The sequence below is a fragment of the Xenopus laevis genome, chromosome 9_10L (assembly GCF_017654675.1).
Source record: "Xenopus laevis strain J_2021 chromosome 9_10L, Xenopus_laevis_v10.1, whole genome shotgun sequence".
Lineage (NCBI taxonomy): Eukaryota > Metazoa > Chordata > Amphibia > Anura > Pipidae > Xenopus > Xenopus laevis.
The window spans coordinates 5058292-5082950 of record NC_054387.1 but is presented as its reverse complement, the minus strand read 5'-3'; the positions used below and the strand labels follow the sequence as shown (position 1 = coordinate 5082950).

The window sequence follows — 24659 nt, the reverse complement described above, 5'->3', positions numbered from 1 at the left end:
TGAGAGTGTTGGGAGCTGAAGTGAATGTAACAAGGAGGGACACCTTGGGCTTTCTCTCTGTTCCTCTTACTGTTTCCTTTATTGGGGGGATTTGCATAAGCTGCAGGTTTTGGGTCTCCAGCCAACGAAAAACATGAACTTCTTCCTGACTGTCAGACGCACACGTCGTCCTTGAATTCTCCAGTGATCAGAAAGAGCTTGATGTGCAGAAAGCAATACACTGATCTGTTATCCAGAAACCTGTTATCCAGAAAGCTCTTAATTTTAATTAAACAATTCAGATTATTTCTCTAATAAAGAAACGGCACTTTGTTCTCCATCCAAACTAATATCAATCAAAACAATCCTAGTGGCAGGGGTGTAACTAGATGTTACTGGGCCCCACAGCAGATTTATTTTAGGGCCACAACTTATACAAAGATTGTCCTGTTATATTGAATGAGATCATTAAGTAGGACCTCCTGCCTAGTGGGTTTATTTCATGTTCATTTTAAGGAGACTTGTTGCAAGAAGATCCAAATTATGGAAAGATCCCTGAACCAGAAAATCCCAAGTCCGGGGCATTCTGGATAACAGGTCCCATACCTGTATAGTAAAGATATTCTGACAACTAGCTTTTTATTCAGCGGCTCTCCACTTTGTAATTTCAGCCATCTGGTTGCTACGGTCTGAATTACCTTAGCAACCGTGCAATGATATGAAAATGAATAAGAGAGGTTTCTGAATAGCAAACCTCCTAATATTGGGAAAATAGAAATAGGGACCAATATATTGGACCATGCCCATTTTATGTCCACCCCCTCCCCCCAAATACCACATACATGTTATAAAATATGGCAGGTTATGGAAAGTTGTTTGAACACATTTCTGGGGGTTTTATGAGTTATTACAGTTACAGTTAAGTGCTAATGAAGGTGAAATTGCCCTTTCAGCTGTGAGACTCATTTCTCCCAAGAGACCTGCTTATATTAGATAGTTACAATTGTTTCTTTGCTTATCTTAAATGGTTACAATTCTTTCTTTGCTTATCTTAAATGGTTACAACTGTTTCTTTGCTTATCTTAAATGGTTACAAATGTATCTAAGTGCACCTGACATGTATTCTGGGCTCTCTTCGAAAAAGTGTTTTAGAAACGTTGTATCTTTTTCTTGCTGTTCAGTGGAGAAGATCTAAGAGAGAGTCGGGACATTTCCATAACAATCCGGGACTGTGGGTTCAGCTGTCAAAATTGGGACTGTCCCAGGAAAAATGAGAACGTTGGGGGCAGGGGAGTATGTTCAGAGGAAGCAGACCCTGTGGCTGCAGGGGGGGCCCTGGAGGTATACGGAGCCCCATGAGGCCCAAATAATTTCAAAATGTGATGTGATGTAAAACAGGAAAACCTCTGTTGGGGCCCTAAAATGATTCTGCTGATTCTGTGATAACTATAACAGTAAACTTACAGAGCATTTGTTTTTGTAGCTGGGTCGGTGACCCCCCCCCCGTGACCCCCCCCCGTGACCCCCCCCCCCCGGTGACCCCCCCCCCCTATTAGAAAGCTGGAAAGTGTTAGAAGAAGAAACAATTAAAGAAAAACCAATTGAAAGTAGAATTAGCGGATGGATAACAAACGGTTAAGGTAAAGGTGAAGCGGCTCCACCCCCTGCAGTGACGCGTCACACTCTCCCGCAGTCTGTGTTACTGCGCCGCCAAGAACCAATAAACACCGCGATCACATGATGAGAGAGTCATGTGACCCGAAACACACCCAGTTTACACCTTCCCGCGGCTTCCACTACACTGATTGGTTAATAAGCTGCGAGTGAGAGGCTAAAAAAGGCGGAGCTCGGCTCATAAGCGCAGGGCGAGTGTTGGGATCTGTCACATGTACCGAGCGGAGCAGCCGAGCAGGTTAGGCTTGTCTTCTGTTATTGGCTTTATTTCTTGTTATTGATTCATTGCTGTTGTTTTCTACTGTTTCACCTGCTGTGAGTGTCACACTGTTCCCTATACACCACTCGCCTCAGTGTGGGACCCCCTTTATTTGTTACTTTGGTTTGTTCCCTAGAGTCGGGGCTCGTTTCTTCTAATGACTGATAATGGGCTGTCCTACTCTCTGGGGGGGGGGGTTCCTCAGAGGTCACCGTGTATTTTAGCCCCCCTTCACTTTGACTTGTCACGTCCCCTAATCAACTCACTGCAGTTGTTTATTGCCCCCCTGGTCTTTATTGACAATTCACTAATGAATGGGTTAATTATTCTTCCACTAATTGGGCTAAAGTTGTTTCACCTTTATCTGTTGGTATTTTATAGTCTGGCTAATTCTGCAATTGGCCTTCATTTATACTAGTTCACTAACTAAAGTCTTCTGACTTGTTCCAGCTTCCAAATGGGGGTCACTGACCCCATCTACAAAACAAAGTCTCTGTAAGGCTACATATGTATTGTTACTGCTACTTTTTATTCCTCATCTTTCTATTCAGGCCTCTCCTATTCATATTCCAATCCCTTATTCAAATCAATGCATGGTTGCTAGGGGAATTTGGACCCTAGCAACCAAATAGCTGAAATTACAAACTGGAGAGCTGCTGAATAACTCCAACCACAAATAATGAAACGGTTGCAAATTGTCTCAATATCCCTCTGGGAATCTTATAATTTCTGCAAATGGCAGAGGGGCTGCAGTAAGTTGCCATAGAAAGTCATTATTTATTGGGGGGCTGTTTGGGCCTCTGCAGTTGAAATGCCGGGGGCTTATTTTGTATCCCAGACCTGCTCCCTCTGTCACTTAATTTAAAGGGGAACAACCTCTGTCTGAACTCTCAGCACATACAGGTTTATATATGAAATACAGAGTTGGGAAAGTGTTGCAATTTGTCATTTTGATACTTGAGCTCCTTGTGGGTTTGTTCCTCCTTCTGCTCCACAGACACATGACTGATGTCTAACCCCCCCCCCGCTATAAGGATATGGGGAAGCCACAACTGACTCACTGTATATTCTAAGCAACTCTCTGTTACATTAATTGCAATTGGTCTTATTTGTCACCTTCTGCACTGCTGGTTCTGACTCTCAAACCAGCAAAAAAAGTCTTCCATGCATGTTTTTGTATGGGTATATATATATATATATGTATATATATATGTATATATATATGTATATATATATGTGTGTATATATATATATATATGTGTATATATATGTGTATATATATATATGTATATATATATATGTATATATATGTATATGTATATATATGTATATATATGTATATATATGTATATATATGTATATATATGTATATATATGTATATATATATGTATATATATGTATATATATGTATATATATGTATATATATGTATATATATGTATATATATGTATATATATATATATATATATATATATATATATATATATATATATATATATATATATATATATATATATATATATATATATATATATATATATATATATATTCCTCCCGCATGAGAACATGCATGGAAGACTTTTTGCTGGTTTTTACTTCCACATGTGGGTGGGGGGGGGACTGGGTGCTGATGGGAGTGGGGGAAGTGGCAGGTGTCAGGAGTTGGTGCCTCGTGATTGTGACTCAGAAGTAGAATCAGTGCAGATCTCTGGTCTCTCCAGTAGTTACTTGTACAGCAGGGGGCGCTCTTACTGTGCTGTTACTTTGTTACTTTGTTACTTTGTTACTTTGTTACTTTGTTACTTTGTTACTTTGTTACTTTGTTACTTTGTTACTTTGTTACTTTGTTACTTTGTTACTTTGTTACTTTGTTACTTTGTTACTGGCCTCATAGTCCCACTTCAGTAAGTGCAAGCCTTTGGGTCGGGTGTATGTGAGTCCCTGCAGATGTTGTAGTTACAGAAGGTGCAACACCCTGATCTCTCTCTCTCTCGTCCCCTCCCTGCAGTGTTTGATTTATTTTTTATTCTCCATTTCCTCCTCTGTCCCAAGTCCATTGTCTCCTGTCTGACGTTTCTCTCTCACGTGTTTCTTATTCGCACATTCCTGCAGCCCTCCAGCTTCTCCTGCTCTAATTCTGGAATACTAAGTTTTTTTTTTGTTTTTTTATATTAAAGGTGAACAACCCCTTTAAGCCATTTCCTGTTAATTGTTTAGAGGATATTTTTAGAGGCTTTTCCACTGGTCTTTGTTATTTTGTATGGTCTGAATTTTAGTTTCTATTCTGCATTTTTCTGCATCTCAAGTCAGGCTTTGGTATCTAGAAGGTGACTGTATAGTTGGAAGTGTTTGCCATTTCTACATATGAAAAGTTGTTTTTAAAAATTTTCCTTAACTTTTACTGGAGGCAGTAAAAAAAGGATCTATAAAGATCCCTTATCCAGAAAACCCCAGGTCCCAAGCATTCCGCATGATGGGTCCCATACCTGTACATAATGAAAAGAGGGGGTGTTTAAGCTTTGGGGTGTACCATATGAGAGGGTGGAGGCAAGACTGTGGGGGTCGCTGACTCCCTGTAGCTTCTGATCTGTCTGGGACTGGATCCAATGGGACTCCTTGTTGGGAGGCTTTTTATTAACAAATAACCGTTTGCTTTTGGGTTAAGTTCTGTGGGTTTAATAAAGTCGTGGGCAGCAGCGAGTGCATTGAAATTAAATATTATTCATATTGTGTCCCAGTGATGTATCAGGGCATGAAATACAATAAGACCCAGAAATGTTTGTTGCTGAGGTTGTGCCAAGTCACCAGTGGAGTTAATGTTCTTTCTGCTCTTTTCTGTCTGGGGGGGATGTAAAGTTAAAACACCATTTGGGTGGGCCCCTCATTGCTGCTTTTGGGGGGGCCCCTAATTAGAGGAGAATATTCTAACAAAGTTCTCTACTTCCTCCTGATGCGAAACCCGTTCCAGGCTGTTACATTTATAAACACACCTCCTGTCCTACTACATTCACTTGTTTATTTCTCTACAAGACTTTAACCCTACATTGTCTGCTTGTTTCACCCCCAGGATGGCTCCACTTTGGTTTCTCCTGCTTGTAGTCTCCACTGTTGGGGCAACACTGTGCCCGGATGGCAGCGCCTGTGGGGAGAAGAGTCTGTGCTGTCGGCTGCCTGGCAACGAGGGCTTCGGCTGTTGTCCCGAGGGAGAGGTGGGTAACGGGGGGGAGAATCCCCAAATCTAGTTAAATACACTCTGGCAAATGGGTTTCCGGATTAGGACAACCCCCTAGAATGACATTGGTTGAACTAAAACCTAATTCTGTTTGTTTTTCCCTTTAGGTTGTGTCTCACTCCCTTCCCATGATGCTCTCCCAGACCTCCTGCTTTGGGCCCTCAGGTTGCCCAGATGAATATTCCTGTGTGACTACTCCTCAGGGGGGAAGCGCTTGCTGTCCGATGGCTCAGGTATCTATTGGGCGTGTTCTATTGGTCATGGAGCGGGACCCTCGTTGGGACAACTGCTAAATAGACTGAGAATGAGGGTCTCTCTGCATTTGCCTAGTTGGGTTTTTGCATCTAGAGATAAAGGGCCTCAGTAGGTTTCAGTTTAAAGGCCACTATATCCTTATTATGCAGAGTGGGGGCTGTGAGGTGCAGGTCTGTGTGGAACCTCTGGGTTTGGTTCTCAAGTGTTTATTATATATATTTTTTTTTTTTTGGAAGATCCCGATGCCAATATATTCAATCTGCTGCCCGCTCTTCATGATATTTAGAAGTTGGGCTAGGGGAGATTTGAATGAGTTGTGCCATCCACACGGGTTTCCTTGCCTCTTAATTCTCTCTATATTTGCACCCCAAAGTTAGGTTTTTTGTTATTGGACAAAAAAAATATTTTTGGGTTGTCTTTGCCTTTAGAGAGAATCAGTTTCTAAATACTAAACCCTAATTCTAAGCAACTATACAATATTCACTATAGATTGCTCTTGACAGCAGTGTTTCTGACCTACTCTATTCTCTGCACTGGGGGTTCAGACTGATACAATGGGGGTTCAGACTGATACAATGTACAACAAGGCAGCTGATTAACAGACCTGACTCGGTTAGACCAAGACTAATTTAACATTAAACGGTAACAAGCAGCAGTTGAGCAATTGCAGGTTTCCAATAGCGACTTTAAAATTTAAGAAAATTGTGATTTTCCCCATATAAATTAAAGCGCCAAGTCCAAAATAATTGGGTGATGGCAACCCATCCTGAAGCCCAGTGTGTTTAAAGGTTTTGCAGAGGGGGATGGGTGACGAGTATATGATGTGGTTAGTGTTGGTTAATCTTTGATTTCCGTTGTTGCTCAGGGAAGGTCGTGCCGAGATGGACATCACTGCTGCTCCGCTGGTTCTTATTGCTCAGACGACGGTCACTTCTGTATCCCAGGTTAGAGATCTCGCTCATTTGACTCTCTCTTCTCTTTGTTCCTTCTCCCAATAACACGTTGGTTCTCTCTCAGCCTCTAATGAGTCGGCCGTAATCTGCCCAGATGGGAAGTCTGAATGTCCCGCTCTCACCACCTGCTGCCTCATGTCTGACATGTCATCGTGGGGGTGCTGCCCTATGCCACAGGTATTGGAACCCACTTACTATGGTTACCTAACCTCTAGGACCCCCACTAACCTCTAGGACCCCCACTACTTAACGTCAACTCCCAGCACCATTGTAACTGCTGGAGCCCTGCAGTCTGTACATGTGAAGCGCATGCTTGTTGGCCATGACTCTGTTAATAAAGATGATTCCTGTTTAATAGAGGTGACGTTTCACTTGTGCACCACTTCATTAATCTGATCTTTTGATTTAGATAACTTGTAATTAATGGGTTCCTCCCCTTGGAATTGAGGTCCCCCAGAGCAGGGATCCCCAACCTTTTGAACCCGTGAGCAACATTCAGAAGCAAAAGGAGTTGGAGAGCAACACTAGCATGAGAAATTTTCTTGGGGTGCCAAATAGGGGCTACCAAATGGCCTATCCGCACTTATGTGGACTGTCAACCTACTTTGAGTGTCTGGCAGTATTTATTTTTATTCTTTATTTATGCACCAAAAACTGTTTCCAAGCCTGGAATTCAAAAATAAACACCTGCTTTGAGGCCACTGAGAGCAACATCCAACGGGTTGGAGAGCAACATGTTACTCACGAGCTACTGGTTAGGGATCACTGTTAGAGTAAGGGGTTAGTTGACCTTAACTGATCCAAAAGCCAATATGGATGTTGCTGTAGGAAAGTTAATGTTCTGTGTGACTGTCCTGCAGGCTGTCTGTTGTGCTGATCACATGCACTGCTGTCCTTCCAACTCCAAGTGTGACGTCCAACAAGGCCGATGTGTCACCAAACAGGACCATGTTCCCTGGATGCAGAAACTTCCAGCCCGTGTGAGGTTGGTGGTGGGTTTGGGTAAGTTTATTTTAGAGCTTTTCATAAATCAAAAGGTAAAAGTGGGGTGTTGGCAGTCGGTAACACTGACTGTTTGTCACATGTAGGAGATGAAGAACGTTGGGTTCAATGTCCTGATGGCACTTCTTGCCCAGACGGCTCCACCTGCTGTGAACAAGTCGACCGCACATACGGCTGCTGCTCCATCTTGTCTGTAAGTGATTTCCTCGCTACTTAATAAATATGTGCATGGAAACTCTTCTCTGGTTAGGCCAGTCTTGTCTGCTTGATCTATAGTATAAATGTGTCTTACAGGCCGTCTGCTGTTCTGATCATCTTCACTGCTGCCCTGCTGGAACCTCGTGTGACCTTGTCCATCAGAAATGCGTTTCCTCAAATGGGGAGGGGCCGTTGTTGCTGCAGATGCCGGCTGTCAGGCAGGAATGTAAGTCTGGCTGCTGTCAAAGCATGGAGCTTCTTTTTTAACTTAAACGGATACTGTCATGGGGGGAAACATTTTTTTAAAATGAATCAGTTAATAGTGCTACTCCAGCAGAATTCTGCACTGAAATCCATTTCTCAAAAGAGCAAACAGATTTTTTTTTTTATTAATTTTGAAATCTGACATGGGGCTAGACATTTTGTCAATTTCCCAGCTGCCCCAAGTCATGTGACTTGTGCCTGCACTTTAGGAGAGAAATGCTTTCTGGCAGGCTGCTGTTTTTCCTTAGGGCTAGTCCACACGGGGAGATAGCCAGGCGTTTGCGGTCGCGGCGACAAAGCGCAGCGCCAGTCGCCGCGACCGGCGCAGGCGACAGTTTTGTATGGGCGCCTATGTAAAAACGCCTGTGCTAACCACACGAGGCGATGCGCTTTTCAAAAGTTGCCTGAAAAAGCCTGGCGAGGCATTTTCAGGCGACTTTTGAAAAGCGCATCGCCTCGTGTGGTTAGCACAGGCGTTTTTACATAGGCGCCCATACAAGACTGGCGCTGCGCTTTGTCGCCGCGACCGCAAACGCCTGGCTATCTCCCCGTGTGGAATAGCCCTTAATGTAACTGAATGTGTCTCAGTGGGACATGGGTTTTTACTATTGAGTGCTGTTCTTAGATCTACCAGGCAGCTGCTATCTTGTGTTAGGGAGCTGCTATCTTGTGTTAGGGAGCTGCTATCTTGTGTTAGGGAGCTGCTATCTTGTGTTAGGGAGCTGCTATCTTGTGTTAGGGAGCTGCTATCTTGTGTTAGGGAGCTGCTATCTTGTGTTAGGGAGCTGTTATCTTGTGTTAGGGAGCTGTTATCTGGTTACCTTCCCATTGTTCTTTTGTTTGGCTGCTGGGGGGGGAAAGGGAGGGGGGTGATATCACTCAAACTTACAGTACAGCAGTAAAGAGTGATTGAAGTTTATCAGAGCACAAGTCGCATGACTTGGGGCAGCTGGGAAACTGACAATATGTCTAGCCCCATGTCAGATTTCAAAATTGAATATAAAAAAAATCTGCTCTTTCGAGAAATGTATTTCAGTGCAGAATTCTGCTTGAGCAGCACTATTAACTGATTCATTTTGAAAAACTTTTTTTCCCATGACAGTATCCCGTAAAGAGGAGTTTAACCTATTCATATCCATACATTTCCAGACTATGGCATCTATTCCTTGCTACTGGTCTGAGCTTTTACCTTTTTTTTTTGTTTTTTTTGTTTTTCTAATGGGCAACTGAGCATCTGTAGCAAGGTTTACTGGCACACACTTATTGGCTGGAGGGGGAACTAAGAGGTAGTGAGTAGAGCAATGGTTCCTAAAACACAGGGCCAATATGGCTTGAGATGTGGTTCAACCTGTTACACCATTTACAGGGTCAGTTTGCACTATATTAAAATTGAGCAAGTGTTCCTTACAATGTTATATAAAGGGTAGTAGAGTGTCCACCTATTAAACAAATCTAGAACGTTAAGAGTGACTTGTGCTCCCTGTCTCAGCAGCCAATCGGGTTCTCTGTGATGCCTCCACTAGTTGCCCAGATAAGAACACCTGCTGCCGCCTGTTATCGGGGAAGTTTGGTTGTTGCCCCTATGATCAGGTATGGACTAGTGAATTCTGCCAGTTCTTCTGGATTAATATTGTGATTTCAGACTAAATACGGTTTCTCCTGTTCCCCCCCAGGCAGTTTGTTGTGAGGATCAGATTCACTGCTGTCCCAACGGCTTCACGTGTTCTGACGGCAGCTGTGTGATGGCCGAGCACTCGATCCCGTGGATGAAGAAGACTTTGGCAAAGGGGCTGACGAGTAAGTACAGAACATTCATCCTTCTCTACTGCAATGTATTTAATGTGCAGCTGTGAATTTTTGGGTGACTCTATCTCTTCAGCAACCAGAGTTCATTGTGATGAAACTGCCAGTTGCCCAGAACAGGAAACCTGCTGTCGTCTGGTATCTGGGAAGTGGGGGTGCTGTCCTATAGAGAAGGTACAATCGCTTGAATTTTATTTGTACAGTTTAGTCTCCTTTAATTCTGGGACTTGTCTAGAATTTTACTTCTAGGGTTTTAAGCCACTTCCCAGCAATCTCTATGGAGCTAAAATACTGGGAATGGTGGCAAATTATGGGCAGTCTTAGTCAGGGGTATTTAATAACTTTGCGGGATAAGCGTTCAGCCAATATAATGAAATCCGATGGGCACTTTAGGATAGTTTTATAGATACCTGCAGAATACAGCCCCAGCTTTAAGTTTCAGTTCCTCCAACCTGAAATGGCAGTTTGAAGAGAATTTTATTTGCAATTGGGAGGAAACCTCTGGTGTCTTAATGTTTGACTCTTTCCCTCACCAGGCCGTGTGTTGTGACGATCATCTCCACTGCTGCCCTGAAGGCTTTACCTGCACCCAGGGCCAGTGCTTGGCAGAAGAGCTCTCCATCCCCTGGTTCAGCAAAACTCCAGCTCTGACCCATGAGGGTAAGTGGGAGACTTGAATTGGGGGGGTTGAAGGGGCTGCTTTAACTATAATATAGAATAAATGTGAGACGTGGCAGATGGGTTTTGCATGGTTTATTCTTTCCATTTACCCTTTTTGTGTTTGTAGCCAGAGACGTCCAGTGTGACGACATGTACAGCTGCCCAGATGGACAAACCTGCTGCCGCCTGGCGTCCGGGGACTGGGGGTGCTGCCCTATAGCAAAGGTACGAGACCTCGTCTGTATAAATTGCTCCATCCTGAGGGGCCTTTTGATTGGTCACTGATGTGTAGTTTCCTTATTAACCCCTATTGCAGGCCGTGTGTTGTGAGGATCATGAACACTGCTGCCCCCCGGGATACACCTGCTCCGGAGGAGACTGTCAGATGGGGGATCAGTCCATCCCGTGGCTCCGCAAGACTCCCGCTCTGAGACAGAAGGGTAAGTGCTGATACAGGTGTAAGTTTCTATATATATTGTATCAATAATATACCTCAACCCACTTACTAGGGTTTCTGGTTCTTTTGAGCAAGCAGACCATGAATCCACACCAATGAGCGTATAGTAAAGTGATGTATTGTAAAATAATCAATTGATTGTTCTACATAAATGATTACACTTAGACTAAACAAAAATTACAATATTTACAGTTACACATTACACAAGTCTACATAGTTGTTACCAAAAAAGCAGGGGAATAGAGTTTGGCTTCATCTCTGCCTTCCCCTCTGGTCTTCATTCCTCACATGTCTTGTCCCAGGCTCCTCTGGCTTCTCCAGCTCTCCCGCTGCCTCCTCTCAGCTGCCCATCTCCCTCAGCTGCCCAGCTCCCCTTCACATGTTGTCTAGCGTTCTTTTATCCTGGGTTCTCACCTGCCCCCACAGAAACCCTCCCAACTGCCAAGATGTTGTGATAAACCCCCAACTTGCCTACATCCTGTTAAGCAAGTTCTCGCATACAAAAATAGGTTTTATGGTCCCCACAGCAGACATAGGCCTTAGTAATCGCAGGAAAACCTTTGTTATGATAATTAGGGCTTCATGTAAGTTCCCTGAACAGCTTTCATATGAAATAACTAAATCAAGATGGCCATTTCTTACACAGGGGTCACAGGATTCCCCTGTGTGTGTCAAAACCCTAGAATAACCTAAAATAAAGCCTTTTTTTTCTTTTTTTTTATAGTTAACTGCAAATTGTTGTTAGCTCCTTAATTTATCCAAACCCCTTATTTCCTACAAATGTCCTGATGTCCAGCCAGAGACGTCCAGTGTGACGACATGTACAGCTGCCCAGATGGACAAACCTGCTGCCGCCTGGCGTCCGGGGACTGGGGGTGCTGCCCTATAGCAAAGGTACGAGACCTTGTTGGGTTTCCAGCATCCTATAAATGACTCGGACCTGAGGGACTTCTTGGCTGGTCACTTGTGTAGTTTCACTTTTAATCCTTATTCCTGACCTCCCCCAGGCCGTGTGTTGTGAGGATCATGAACACTGCTGCCCCCCGGGATACACCTGCTCCGGAGGAGACTGTCAGATGGGGGATCGGTCCATCCCGTGGCTCCGCAAGACTCCGGCTCTGAGACAGGAGGGTAAGTGCTGATTCACCTTGGTGCATGTGGAACAAAACCCTAGAACAGGGGTCCCCAACCTTTTTTACCTGTGAGCCACATTCAAAAATAAAGAGTTGGAGCAACACAGGCATCCAAAAATATCCTGAGGTGCCAAATAAGGGCTTTAATTGGCTGTGGTGGCCCCTTTGTGGACTGGTCTACAGGAGACTCTATTTGGCAGTACAACTGGTTTTTATACAACCAAAACTTGCCTCCAAGCCTGGAATTCAAAAATAAGCACCTGCTTTGAGGCCACTGGGAGCAACATCCAAGGGGTTGGAGAGCAACATGTTACTCACGAGCTACTGGTTGGGGATCACTGCTCTAGAATAACATAAAATAAAAGGCCGTTTTTTTATAGGAACTGCAAATTGTTGATGATCTAATGGCCGTTTTACTAATTTTTCTTTATCCAAACACCTTATTTCCTACAAATGTCCTGATGTCCAGCCAGAGACGTCCAGTGTGACGACATGTACAGCTGCCCAGATGGACAAACCTGCTGCCGCCTGGCGTCCGGGGACTGGGGGTGCTGCCCTATAGCAAAGGTACGAGACCTCGTCTGTAGAAATTGCTCCATCCTGAGGGACCTTTTGATTGGTCACTGATGTGTAGTTTCCTTATTAATCCCTATTCCAGGCCGTGTGTTGTGAGGATCATGAACACTGCTGCCCCCCGGGATACACCTGCTCCGGAGGAGACTGTCAGATGGGGGATCAGTCCATCCCGTGGCTCCGCAAGACTCCGGCTCTGAGACAGGAGGGTAAGTGAACACGTGTATCTGCCTGCGCAGTTTTATTATTCACGTTCCATTTGTGTTCAGTTCAGTCAGTGGAAGGTTTAGACACTAATGGTGCAAGATCTGGATCTCCCTTGTACCAGAACCAGTTGAACTGCACTCACAATGGCTCTAGCTTTTGTCTGCTAAACTTTTTACTTAAACCCTCAAACTTAAAGTCTCCCTCTATTTTCCACTGACCAAGTTTTAGTGAAAGATCTAATTGATCCTCTTGAGACCTTAATCCTTTGGTTACAACTCAAAGAAATTCCAACTGTGTTTATTTTTACTAAGTGTCTGCCAATGTGGTCCCTCTGATCCATAATAACCTTATCCTCTGACATTGCTTGGCTGAAGCTTCGGTTCAGTATTGAATTCTCCACTAACAGACTCTTTCAAAAACATTTTGTAATCTTTATGGGTCAGACTCACATCCGTTAAGTCTCCTCCAAATGGTCCCAATATTTCAGAATGTGTCGCCCTCTGACTAAGTCTATATGTGACGACCTGATTTTAGTGGAGAGTTGGAGGCTACACCAGTTTATAAACTAGTCCATGTGGGCTATGGGGAAATCTTTATAAAATTCTACCACCAAGTGTGAGACTGATGTCAACTTGTTTCACTATGTTTGGTCTTAAAGCTTGTTTGTTTTTGTTTTTTTCAAAAAAAGGATCTGTATTTAAAAACTAGATTAATTATCACCTTTTTGTTATTGCATTTATTTTAGTTCAGGCTTAAAAAAAAAAAAAAAAAAAAAAAAAATAGCAAATTACTGTCTCTCAAACCTACTTATTACCTTGCTATTGGCCACTTTGAAGAAAGTACTATTTAGTTATTGGCTAAAGGGAATCTCCAATTACAGATCACTTTATATTTGATCCCCATTTAACTTTCAAAGCTACTTGGTAACAGAGTTGGTTAAGGTATTAACCCCCAAATGTAATAAAAGGCACTAAGTTTGCCCAGGAGCAGTAACCCATAGCAACCAATATGATTGCTTTTAAACAGGTGATCAGTAAATGCTGCCTGCTGATTGGTTACTATGGGTTATTGCTCCTGGGCAAACTCAGTGCATTTTATTACATAAACCCTTAAGTGTATCATTATGTAAAACATGTTGGTCTGACTCCAGATTTGATTTTTTTTGTTTGAAACCATTTTCCATCATCCATTTGATGGTTTTTTAGAATTTTTCATTTCATGTTTTTGTTCAATGGGAACTAGCGCACACCTTGTTACCGAATTGTAGTGACACATTTACCAGCTCACCCTTCCAATGTCCCCCATGTGTCTGTAGCCAGAGACGTCCAGTGTGACGACATGTACAGCTGCCCAGATGGACAAACCTGCTGCCGCCTGGCGTCCGGGGACTGGGGGTGCTGCCCTATAGCAAAGGTACGAGACCTTGTTGGGTTTGGAACCAACCTATAAATCTCCCACCGTCTGGGGAAATTGTCCCAATATGGATCTTGTTCAATTCTTTAGGCCGTGTGTTGTGAGGATCATGAACACTGCTGCCCCCCGGGATACACCTGCTCCGGAGGAGACTGTCAGATGGGGGATCAGTCCATCCCGTGGCTCCGTAAGACTCCGGCTCTGAGACAGGAGGGTAAGTGCTGATTCACCTTGGTGCATGTGGAACAAAACCCTAGGACAGGGGTCCCCAACCTTTTTTACCTGTGAGCCACATTCAAAAATAAAGAGTTGGGGAGCAACACAGGCATCCAAAAATATCCTGAGGTGCCAAATAAGGGCTCTAATTGGCTGTGGTGGCCCCTTTGTGGACTGGCCTATAGGAGACTCTATTTGGCAGTACATCTGGTTTTTATACAACTAAAACTTGCCTCCAAGTCTGGAATTCAAAAATAAGCACCTGCTTTGAGGTCACTGGGAGCAACATCCAAGGGGTTGAGGAGCAACATGTTACTCACGAGCTACTGGTTGGGGATCACTGATCTAGAATAACATAAAATAAAAGGCTGTTTTTTATAGGAAACTGCAAATTTTTACTAACTTTTCTTTATCCAAACCCCTTATTTCCTACAAATGTCCTGATGTCCAGCCAGAGACGTCCAGTGTGACGACATGTACAGCTGCCCAGATGGACAAACCTGCTGCCGCCTGGCGTCCGGGGACTGGGGGTGCTGCCCTATAGCAAAGGTACGAGACCTTGTCTGTAGAAATTGCTCCATCCTGAGGGGCCTTTTGATTGGTCACTGATGTGTAGTTTCCTTATTAACCCCTATTCCAGGCCGTGTGTTGTGAGGATCATGAACACTGCTGCCCCCCGGGATACACCTGCTCCGGAGGAGACTGTCAGATGGGGGATCAGTCCATCCCGTGGCTCCGCAAGACTCCGGCTCTGAGACAGGAGGGTAAGTTGATCTAATCTTTAAGGGATTCTAGATCCCAAAGGCCTGGGATTCAATGTATGTTCAAAGCAGAACCTCTTCAGGAGTCTCCAGCTAAATATTGGGAAGGGGTTAGTTACTGAGAGCTGTGAAGATGTGGAATTGTCTCCCTGAATCAGTGGTACAGGCTGATACATTAGATAGATACAAGGAAGGGTCGGATGCTTTATTCACCAGTAGCTCCTCCCAGCAGATAGGAGGGAGCCAATGAGATTAGAGGAGGGAAAGGGGTGTTACAGGGAGAGCTGGGAAGTGAATCAGGGGTACAGGCTGATACATTAGATGGGTATAAGGAAGGGTCGGATGCTTTATTCACCAGTAGCTCCTCCCAGCAGACAGGAGGGAGCCAATGAGATTAGAGGAGGGAAAGGGGTGTTACAGGGAGAGCTGGGAAGTGAATCAGGGGTACAGGCTGATACATTAGATAGGTATAAGGAAGGGTCGGATGCTTTATTCACCAGTAGCTCCTCCCAGCAGACAGGAGGGAGCCAATGAGAGTAGAGGAGGGAAAGGGGTGTTACAGGGAGAGCTGGGAAGTGATATAGGGGTACAGGCTGATACATTAGATAGGTATAAGAAGGGGTTGGATGGTGTTTAGCAAGTGAGGGAATACAGGGATATGGGAGAGGGCTCATAGTACAAGTTGATCCAGGGACTGGTCCCATTGTATCTTGGGAGTCAGGAGGGAATTTGTCCCCCTCTGAGGCAAATTGGAGAGGCTTCAGATGGTGGTTTTTCACCTTCAGTTGAGTGTAAAGTTACTAATTACTGATCAAATGATTTAAGAAAGTGCTTATGCTAGAATTTAAACTCTTAAATACCAATTAATTTAAAAACTGATGTTGGTTAAATATAATTACAAATGTAATACAGTTCATTCAATGTATATAGAGGGTTTTTTTCAAAAAATTCGTTGACAGTGATCGTAGCTACAATCCATTATACTGCGCACTAATGTGTATCCTTATATAGACCAAGGTAAGTTAATCTACAAGTTACTGATCAACCCCCTCCAGTCAATTTAATTTACAAAACTCTTAAAGTGCTTTATATAATCAGTATAAATGAATTCCAAACTTAACAATTCGTAAAGTTTAAAAGTGCTTTGCAATAAATGAAGGTAATTAATTAAACACACTGCAATGATTAGAATAAATAATAAAAAAACACAATGTTAAGGAATTGAGTCAGAAATGGAAAAGAAGAGGAGGTGGAGTTGTCCCAAGTTGTCCCAAATCTACAAGTTTGTTTCCATCCCTAGGACACCACGAAGGCAAAGTACCCGGGACTGGTCTCGATTGTTAATGGGTCGTAGACTTGTTAAAGAGCCGTATAAGCCTAAAAACCCCCAAATCCACGGGCTCTAGTGAGCTTTAGTATCAGAGAAAAGTGAGGAACTGAGCACTGGTTGAGCTTTGAATCCTCCCCACCTCTTCTATTCCGTAGAAAACCCAATAGACTTCTAGTATTTTATAAATAGGTTAAAAGGACTCCAACACCAACGCGTTTCGCAATACTGGCTTTGTCACGGCGTAATAAGAAAGCTCCCCTGTCTGATTTAAAGGAGAAGGAAAGCTATGGAGGCATTTTATTGCCAATAGATTAGCTGCAATAGTGCAAGCTAGAATGCTATATTTATTCTGTAGAATGTTTTACCATACCTGAGTAATAAGCTCTAGAAACTCTCTGTTTGTTTAGGATAGGAGCTGCAGTATTAATGTGGTGTGACATCACTTCCTGCCTGAGTCTCTCCCTGCTCTGGGCTCAGATTACAGCAGAGAAGGGAGGGGGCGGGGGAAGAGGAGCAAACTGAGCATGCTCTTGCCCAGGGCAATGAGGTTTAAGCTGAAGGCAGGAAGTCTGATACAGAAGCCCATGTGTACACAATAGAAGGAAAGAAACGCAGTGTTTCTTTTGACAGGGGACTCAGAGCAGCTCTAATTTGGGGGTTTACTGTTATATTTAGATGGCCCTTTCTTATAAGGCTTACTTAGTTTTAACCTTTCCTTCTCCTTTAAATCACTTCCGTGTAGCGCGTCATTAGGAGGAGTTATCCCGAGACTTCAACCACCTGTGCTGGCCCGTACATACAACGCGGGTCCTAGCTTGTACGTGTTGCTATGGTAACCACGTATAACCCTTTTTTTTAAATAAATCTCTATACACTGAATGAACTATATTACATTTGTAAATTTCTTTTTAAATTAATTGGTGTTTAAATTCTAGTATAAGCACTTTTTCTTAAATCATTTGATTATCACTAATTAGTAACTTTACACTCAACTGAGGGTATTTATTGGGTAGTTGGAAATTAACTTGAGACTGAGTGAGTTTGAAGCAAGTGGGGTACTTTTTTCTTATGTATTTAACAGTCCTTACTTACTAAGGTCAGACCTCTGCTTCTACCGCAGGATAAATAAATGAGAGAATTTAGATAAGGGATCATTGTTTTTGTTCGATGGTTTTTCACCTTCAGGATCAGCTGGCGGGCAGGTTATATATCAGGGATGCACCGAATCCAGGGTTCTGCCCGGCTGAACCGAATCCTAATTTGCTTGTGGAAATTGGGGGCAGAGAAGGAAATCATGTGACTTTTTGTCACAAAACAAGGAAGTAAAAAATGTTTTCCCCTTAATTTACATATGCAAATTAGGATTTGGGTTCAGTATTCGGCCGAAACTGTCGCAGGGTTCGGCCGAAAGATTTACTGCGCATATCCTGATGTATCATGTTTACTCTTGTGGGATTAAACTGTGGCTGAAGCTTCTCTGCGGTTATTGGATAAAACTGTTAGTGAATTGTTCACCTGAGCCGACAAACCAAATCTGCTCGTGTCGGGACTGAAGTGTTATAATAAGGCGAGTGTATCTGGGAATAAGAGATGGAATAAGCCCCCAGTAAAGGAAGCGGCTGGTGCTGGTGAATCTTATTTGTCTACTGACTCTTCTCCCTCCTCCCCATGTGTCTGTAGCCAGAGACGTCCAGTGTGACGACATGTACAGCTGCCCAGATGGACAAACCTGCTGCCGCCTGGCGTCCGGGGACTGGGGGTGTTGCCCTATAGCAAAGGTACGAGACCTTGTCTGTAGAAATTGCTCCATCCTGAGGGGCCTTTTGATTGGTCACTGATGTGTAGTTTCCTTATTAACCCCTATTCCAGGCCGTGTGTTGTGAGGATCATGAACACTGCTGCCCCCCGGGATACACCTGCTCCGGAGGAGACTGTCAGATGGGGGATCAGTCCATCCCGTGGCTCCGCAAGACTCCGGCTCTGAGACAGGAGGGTAAGTGAACACGTGTATCTGCCTGCGCAGTTTTATTATTCACGTTCCATTTGTGTTCAGTTCAGTCAGTGGAAGGTTTAGACACTAATGGTGCAAGATCTGGATCTCCCTTGTACCAGAACCAGTTGAACTGCACTCACAATGGCTCTAGCTTTTGTCTGCTAAACTTTTTACTTAAAGGGCACCAATCATGACCAAAATCATTTACTAAGTAAATACACTATGTGAAAGTTCAAGAAATCCGATTTTTAAAACAGTTAGAATTGTTTGTATAATGTAAATGATCAGCTCACTATTCCTTCTGCAAGATCTCCCCTATCTCCCCTGCAGTTCTAGCTGAGGCAGCCATCTTGGATTTCACTGGCTCCTCCTACCTATATCTTCCCAGCCAACTGTAGCTCTGAAATCTCGCACATGCTCAGTTGAAATTCCGTGTTGCTTATCAACCCTTCTAAGCTATTTTCAAATCAGCCAAACCTGTGTGTTAGCTGCTGTTCAGTAGTGCTGCCACCTGCTGGAAGTTACTGTGTGTGCCCTTCATTTGCATAATAACATCACCAGCAGGGGACAAGATAGGGAAATCTCCTGATACTTCTAGTGGAGGAGTTTACTAAAACAAGGCATTCTGGGTAGAATACTCAAAGCAGTGTTACAATCTGAGCATGCTCCTGAAATTTGCATATTATAGTCTCTGTTATAGTCACAGTATGGCCTCCCTCAGTGAAAGAACCCATTTGACAAAGTAAGGGATTTTTTTAAAACTGCAGTTTTTTCAAAAAAACTATATGTAGTTTGATTAAACGTGTTTAGCTTGTACTGGTCAGATTGTTAATATGTGTTTGATTTTGGCTGTGATAGGTGCCCTTTAAACCCTCAAACGTAAAGTCTCATCCTCTATTTTCCACTGACCAAGTTGTTTTAGTGAAAGATCTAATTGATCCTCTTGAGACCTTAATCCTTTGGTTACAACTCAAAGAAATTCCAACTGTGTTTGATTATTTTTTACTAAGTGTCTGCCAATGTGGTCCCTCTCTGATCCATAATAACCGCTGACATTGCTTGGCTGAAGCTTCGGTTCAGTATCGAATTCTCCACTAACAGACTCTTTCAAAAACATTTTGTAATCTTTATGGGTCAGACTCCCATCCGTTAAGTCTCCTCCAAATGGTCCCAATTGTTCAGAATGTGTCGCCCTCTGACTAAGTCTATATGTGACGACCTGATTTTAGTGGAGAGTTGGAGGCTACACCAGTTTATAAACTAGTCCATGTGGGCTATGGGGAAATCTTTATAAAATTCTACCACCAAGTGTGAGACTGATGTCAACTTGTTTCACTATGTTTGGTCTTAAAGCTTGTTTTTGTTTTTTTCAAAAAAAGGATCTGTATTTAAAAACTAGATTAATTATCACCTTTTTGTTATTGCATTTATTTTAGTTCAGGCTTAAAAAAAAAAAAAAAAAAAAAAAAAAATAGCAAATTACTGTCTCTCAAACCTACTTATTACCTTGCTATTGGCCACTTTGAAGAAAGTACTATTTAGTTATTGGCTAAAGGGAATCTCCAATTACAGATCACTTTATATTTGATCCCCATTTAACTTTCAAAGCTACTTGGTAACAGAGTTGGTTAAGGTATTAACCCCCAAATGTAATAAAAGGCACTAAGTTTGCCCAGGAGCAGTAACCCATAGCAACCAATATGATTGCTTTTAAACAGGTGATCAGTAAATGCTGCCTGCTGATTGGTTACCTGCTGATTGGTTACTATGGGTTATTGCTCCTGGGCAAACTCAGTGCATTTTATTACATAAAGCCTTAAGTGTATCATTATGTAAAACATGTTGGTCTGACTCCAGATTTGATTTTTTTTTGTTTGAAACCATTTTCCATCATCCATTTGATGGTTTTTTAGAATTTCATTTCATGTTTTTGTTCAATGTGAACTAGCGCACACCTTGTTACCGAATTGTAGTGACACATTTACCAGCTCACCCTTCCAATGTCCCCCATGTGTCTGTAGCCAGAGACGTCCAGTGTGACGACATGTACAGCTGCCCAGATGGACAAACCTGCTGCCGCCTGGCGTCCGGGGACTGGGGGTGTTGCCCTATAGCAAAGGTACGAGACCTGGTCATGTTCTATTGTAACGTCACTATTGCTCCTCACATCACTAATGTCCCGAGTCTCTGCTCCAGGCCGTGTGTTGTGACGACCATGAACACTGCTGCCCCCCTGGATTCACCTGCTCCGGAGCCCAATGTATCGGCGGTGGCGGGGGGCTCTCCATCCCCTGGTTCAGCAGGACTCCAGCTCTGAGACAGGAGGGTAAGTGTAGAAGGGGGTGATGGTTAATGTGTAGAAATTGTGTTGGTCATTGTTCCCAGTGCAGCTTTAGTTATAAACTCACACCTTGTAGCAGTAATGCAGTTGGTCTGGGTCTTTGTCCTTTTTCAACCCAATTTAACTATTTAACTCCCCCCCACTCTTTCAAAAAAAGTCCAACCCCTCCAAATGAAAACCCAGCCCCATACACACACCCCTCCCTACTTTTAATTAAATTCTACATACCCATATCTATACTAACTATAGAGTTTAGTATCACAATAGCCTTTGTATTATGTCTGTCCAAGAAATCATCCAAGTCCCTCTTATAGTCATTAACTGAATCATCACCCGGCAGTGCATTCCCCAACCTCACTGTCCTCACTGTGATGAACCCCCTACTCTGTTCCTTTAAATGAAACTTCTTTTCCTCTAGTCTGAAGGGGAGGCCTCTGGTACGTGATTCTCTTTATGGGTAAAAAGGTCCCCTGCTATTTGTCTATAATGTCCTCTAATGTACTTGTAAAGTCTAATCATGTCCCCTCGCAAGCGCCTTTTTTCCAGAGAAAACAACCCCAACCTTGTCAGTCTCCCCTCATAATTTAACTCTTCCCTCCCTCTAACCAGTTTAGTTGCACTTAGTCTCTGCACTCTCTCCAGCTCATTTATATCCCTCTTAAAGGAGAAGGAAAGCTGTAGAGGCATTTTATTGCCAATAGATTAGCTCAATAGTGCAAGCTAGAATGCTATATTTATTCTGTAGAATGTTTTACCATACCTGAGTAAAAAGATCTAGAAACTCTGTTTTTTTAGAATAGGAGCTGCAGTATTAACATGGTGTGATGTCACTTCCTGCCTGAGTCTCTCCCTGCTCTGGGCTCAGATTACAGTAGAGAAGGGAGGGGGGGGAGAGAGGAGCAAACTGAGCATGCTCTTGCCCAGGGCAATGAGGTTTAAGCTGAAGGCAGGAAAGTCTGATACAGAAGCCCATGAGTACACAATAGAAGGAAAGAAATGTGATGTTTCTTTTGACAGGGGACTCATACCAGTAAACCCCCAGAGTAATGCTGCTCTATTTATATAGACCTTTCTGATAAGGCTTACTTAGTTTTAACCTTTCCTTCTCCTTTAAGGACTGGAGTCCAAAACTGCCCCCATACTCCAGATGAGGCCTCACCAGGGACCTATAAAGAGACACAATTATGTTTCATCCCTTGAGTTAATGCCCTTTTTTATACAAGAACTTTATTTGCTTTAGTAGCCACAGAATGACTCTGCCCAGAATTAGACAACTTGTTATCTACAAAGACCCCAAGATCCTTCTGATTTAAGGAAACTCCCAACACATTGCCATTTAGTGTATAACTTGCATTTATATTATTTTTGCCAAAGTGCATAACCTGCATTTATCAACATTGAACCTCATTTTCCAGTTTGCTGCCCAGTTTCCCAATTTAGACAAATCCCTGTGCAAAGTGGCAGCATCCTGCATGGAACCTATAGTTCTGCACAATTTAGTATCATCTGCACAAATAGAAACAGTACTTTCAATGGCACCTCCAGGTCATTAATAAACAAGTTGAAAAGCAAAGGACCTAGTACAGAGCCCTGCGGTACTCCACTAACAACACTGGTCCAATTAGAAAATGTTCCATTTCCCACCACTCTTTGTAGTCTATCTTTTAGCCAGTTCTCTATCCAGGTACAAATACTATGTTCCAGGCCAACATTCCTTCATTTAACCAGTAACCTTCTGTGTGGCACTGTATCAAATGCTTTAGCAAAGTCTAAGTAAATCACATCCACTGCCATCCCAGAATCAAGGTCCCTGTTCACCTTCTCATAAAAAGAAATTAAGTTAGTCTGGCAAACTCAATAGTATTATGATTTGCTGTGAAGTTCAGTATCTTATCCTTTATTAACCCTTCGAAAAGCTTTCCTACTACTGACGTCAGACTAACTGGCCTATAGTTTTGAGGCTGAGAGCGGGATCCCTTTGAGAGAGTGAATTCACCAGTCTCTTGGCACCATTGCAGACCTCGATGAATCCTGAAATTAGATAAAAGGATTGGCAATCACAGAGCTAAGTACCCTGGGATGAATACCATCTGGCCCCAGACCTTTGTTAATTTTAACATGTTAAGATTGAGTGTCCAATATCTCCTGCAGTTTCCACTGACTTAATATTGTGGCACACAACACTTTAACAGTTGCCTAATCGGTCGTCTCTTAAAATTGGCAAAATAGTGTTAGTGCTCTGGCCTGTGACTTGATGTAAATATCTGAATTGTGGTGGTGGGGGGGGGGGGGCGCTAAACCTGCAAGTGAGGACACGTTGTTATACAGAGGAGCCACATAAAGGCAACTTGCAAACCGCTGCAGCTTTTGAACCCTGTAGTTATCAACATTGTGACCAGCCAATATGGCGTCCGCTGTACAACACACAACTGTCAGTCTTTAAATATCCAGTAACTTTCCCTTTAATGTTATTTGCAGGTAACTCGGTGAAATGCGACGACTCCTTCTCCTGCGGCGACGGACAAAGCTGCTGCCGCATGGTGTCTGGGGAGTGGGGCTGCTGCCCTATAGAGAAGGTATGAGCTGACAGTTGCGCTACAGATGGTGGAGATCATTGGTGGCTGAATAGGACGTTTCAACCCTGGAATAGTTTTATACGGATGTGAATTCAAATGTCTCTTCAAATCAGTCTTAAAGTAGAAGAACTTGGTTAAACAAATGACACTGGTTTGTGTTGAATAAAAATGATCCAATAACTTATATTTGATTTCCTCTTCTCTTATACAGTGTTAATTCTAAGCAACTTTCCAATTGGCTTTCATTTTTTTTTATCTGCCTTTTTCTTCGGACTCATTGCAGCTTTCAAATGGGGGGGTCTCTGACCCCTTCTAAAACACAAATGTGCTGTAAGGCTATTAAAATGTAGTTTTGTTTCTCTTCAGGCCTCTCCTATTCATATTCTATCTTTTATTCAAATCAGTGCTTGGTTGCTAGGGGAATTTGGCTCCGTTACTGGATTGTGTCCAATACTAATTGGAAGTCCTGCTTAATAGAAAGCTAAACTCGAACTGTAATAAAAGAGAACCAATTGCAAATTGTCTCAATGTCCCTCTACATCATACGAAGTGTTTCAAAGGTGAACAACCCCTTAAGGGTCAGGCCACACTGGGTGTTTTGGGGAGATTTGGTTGCCTGGCTACTAGATTTTTTTTTTTTTTTTTTTGCAGCGGCCACAACGCCTTCCCTCACTCTGCGCCGGCTAAAGTGTTAAATTGCCGGCACTAATCGCACAAGCTGGTTTGTTTTCTGAAGTTGCCTCACAAGGAAACTTCGGAAAACAAATCGCCACGTGTGATTAGTGCCGGTGATCTTTTTTAGTCGTCGCAGTGAGTGAAGGCGTTTGGGGAGATTGGTTGCTGCAAAGATGAGGCCATTAGTTGCCAGGCAACTAAATCTCCCCAAAACGCCCAGTGTGGCCTGACCCTTAAAGGGGAAGGAAACCTAGTTGGCGCAAACCCTCCTCCCCCTGGCCTACCCGTCCTGCTGGGCAAATGCCCCTAACTTGTTACTTACCCTTCTGCGCAGGTCCAGGGAGTTCATCGACGACATCTTCTTCCACGCGATCTTCTTCCTGCTGTGAATGGCGTTTTGGCGCATGCGCAGTAGGATCATTTCGCCGGTACGATCTACTGCGCATGCGCCAAAACGCCGTTCAGAGCAGGAAGATCACGTGAAAGAAGATGTCGTCGGTGAACTCCCTGGATTGGACCTGCGCAGAAGGGTAATTAACAAGTTAGGGGCATTTGCCCAGTGGGAGGGGTAGGCCAGGGGGGAGGAGGGAGCAACAAACGGGGGGGGGTTTGTGCTGACTAGGTTTCCTTCCCCTTTAAAGACTAAGTGCTCCTACTCTTTTGTCCTGTGAGACTCCACATGTTTAATCTATTGGTGAGAGGAT

The 24659-nt window shown here is 43.3% G+C and overlaps 1 protein-coding gene across 6 annotated transcripts in view; it reads left to right on the top strand.

Annotated features, from left to right (window-relative positions):
• The first annotated feature begins 1771 nt into the window (after nucleotides 1-1771).
• grn.L (granulin L homeolog) overlaps nucleotides 1772-24659 on the top strand; it is a 23966-nt gene continuing 1078 nt past the window's right edge. Inside the window, exons 1-27 of one of the 6 annotated variants that reach the window (XM_018234109.2) lie at nucleotides 1772-1891; nucleotides 4981-5122; nucleotides 5253-5378; nucleotides 6266-6344; nucleotides 6418-6530; nucleotides 7214-7355; nucleotides 7442-7548; nucleotides 7650-7779; nucleotides 9310-9407; nucleotides 9491-9614; nucleotides 9697-9794; nucleotides 10157-10280; nucleotides 10408-10505; nucleotides 10597-10720; nucleotides 11534-11631; nucleotides 11745-11868; nucleotides 12340-12437; nucleotides 12529-12652; nucleotides 13966-14063; nucleotides 14154-14277; nucleotides 14731-14828; nucleotides 14920-15043; nucleotides 18051-18148; nucleotides 18240-18363; nucleotides 20385-20482; nucleotides 20560-20689; nucleotides 23183-23280. In XM_018234109.2, the coding sequence (XP_018089598.1) occupies nucleotides 1866-1891; nucleotides 4981-5122; nucleotides 5253-5378; nucleotides 6266-6344; nucleotides 6418-6530; nucleotides 7214-7355; nucleotides 7442-7548; nucleotides 7650-7779; nucleotides 9310-9407; nucleotides 9491-9614; nucleotides 9697-9794; nucleotides 10157-10280; nucleotides 10408-10505; nucleotides 10597-10720; nucleotides 11534-11631; nucleotides 11745-11868; nucleotides 12340-12437; nucleotides 12529-12652; nucleotides 13966-14063; nucleotides 14154-14277; nucleotides 14731-14828; nucleotides 14920-15043; nucleotides 18051-18148; nucleotides 18240-18363; nucleotides 20385-20482; nucleotides 20560-20689; nucleotides 23183-23280 (2967 nt within the window). In that variant the 5' untranslated portion in view covers nucleotides 1772-1865. 6 annotated transcript variants of the gene reach the window in all.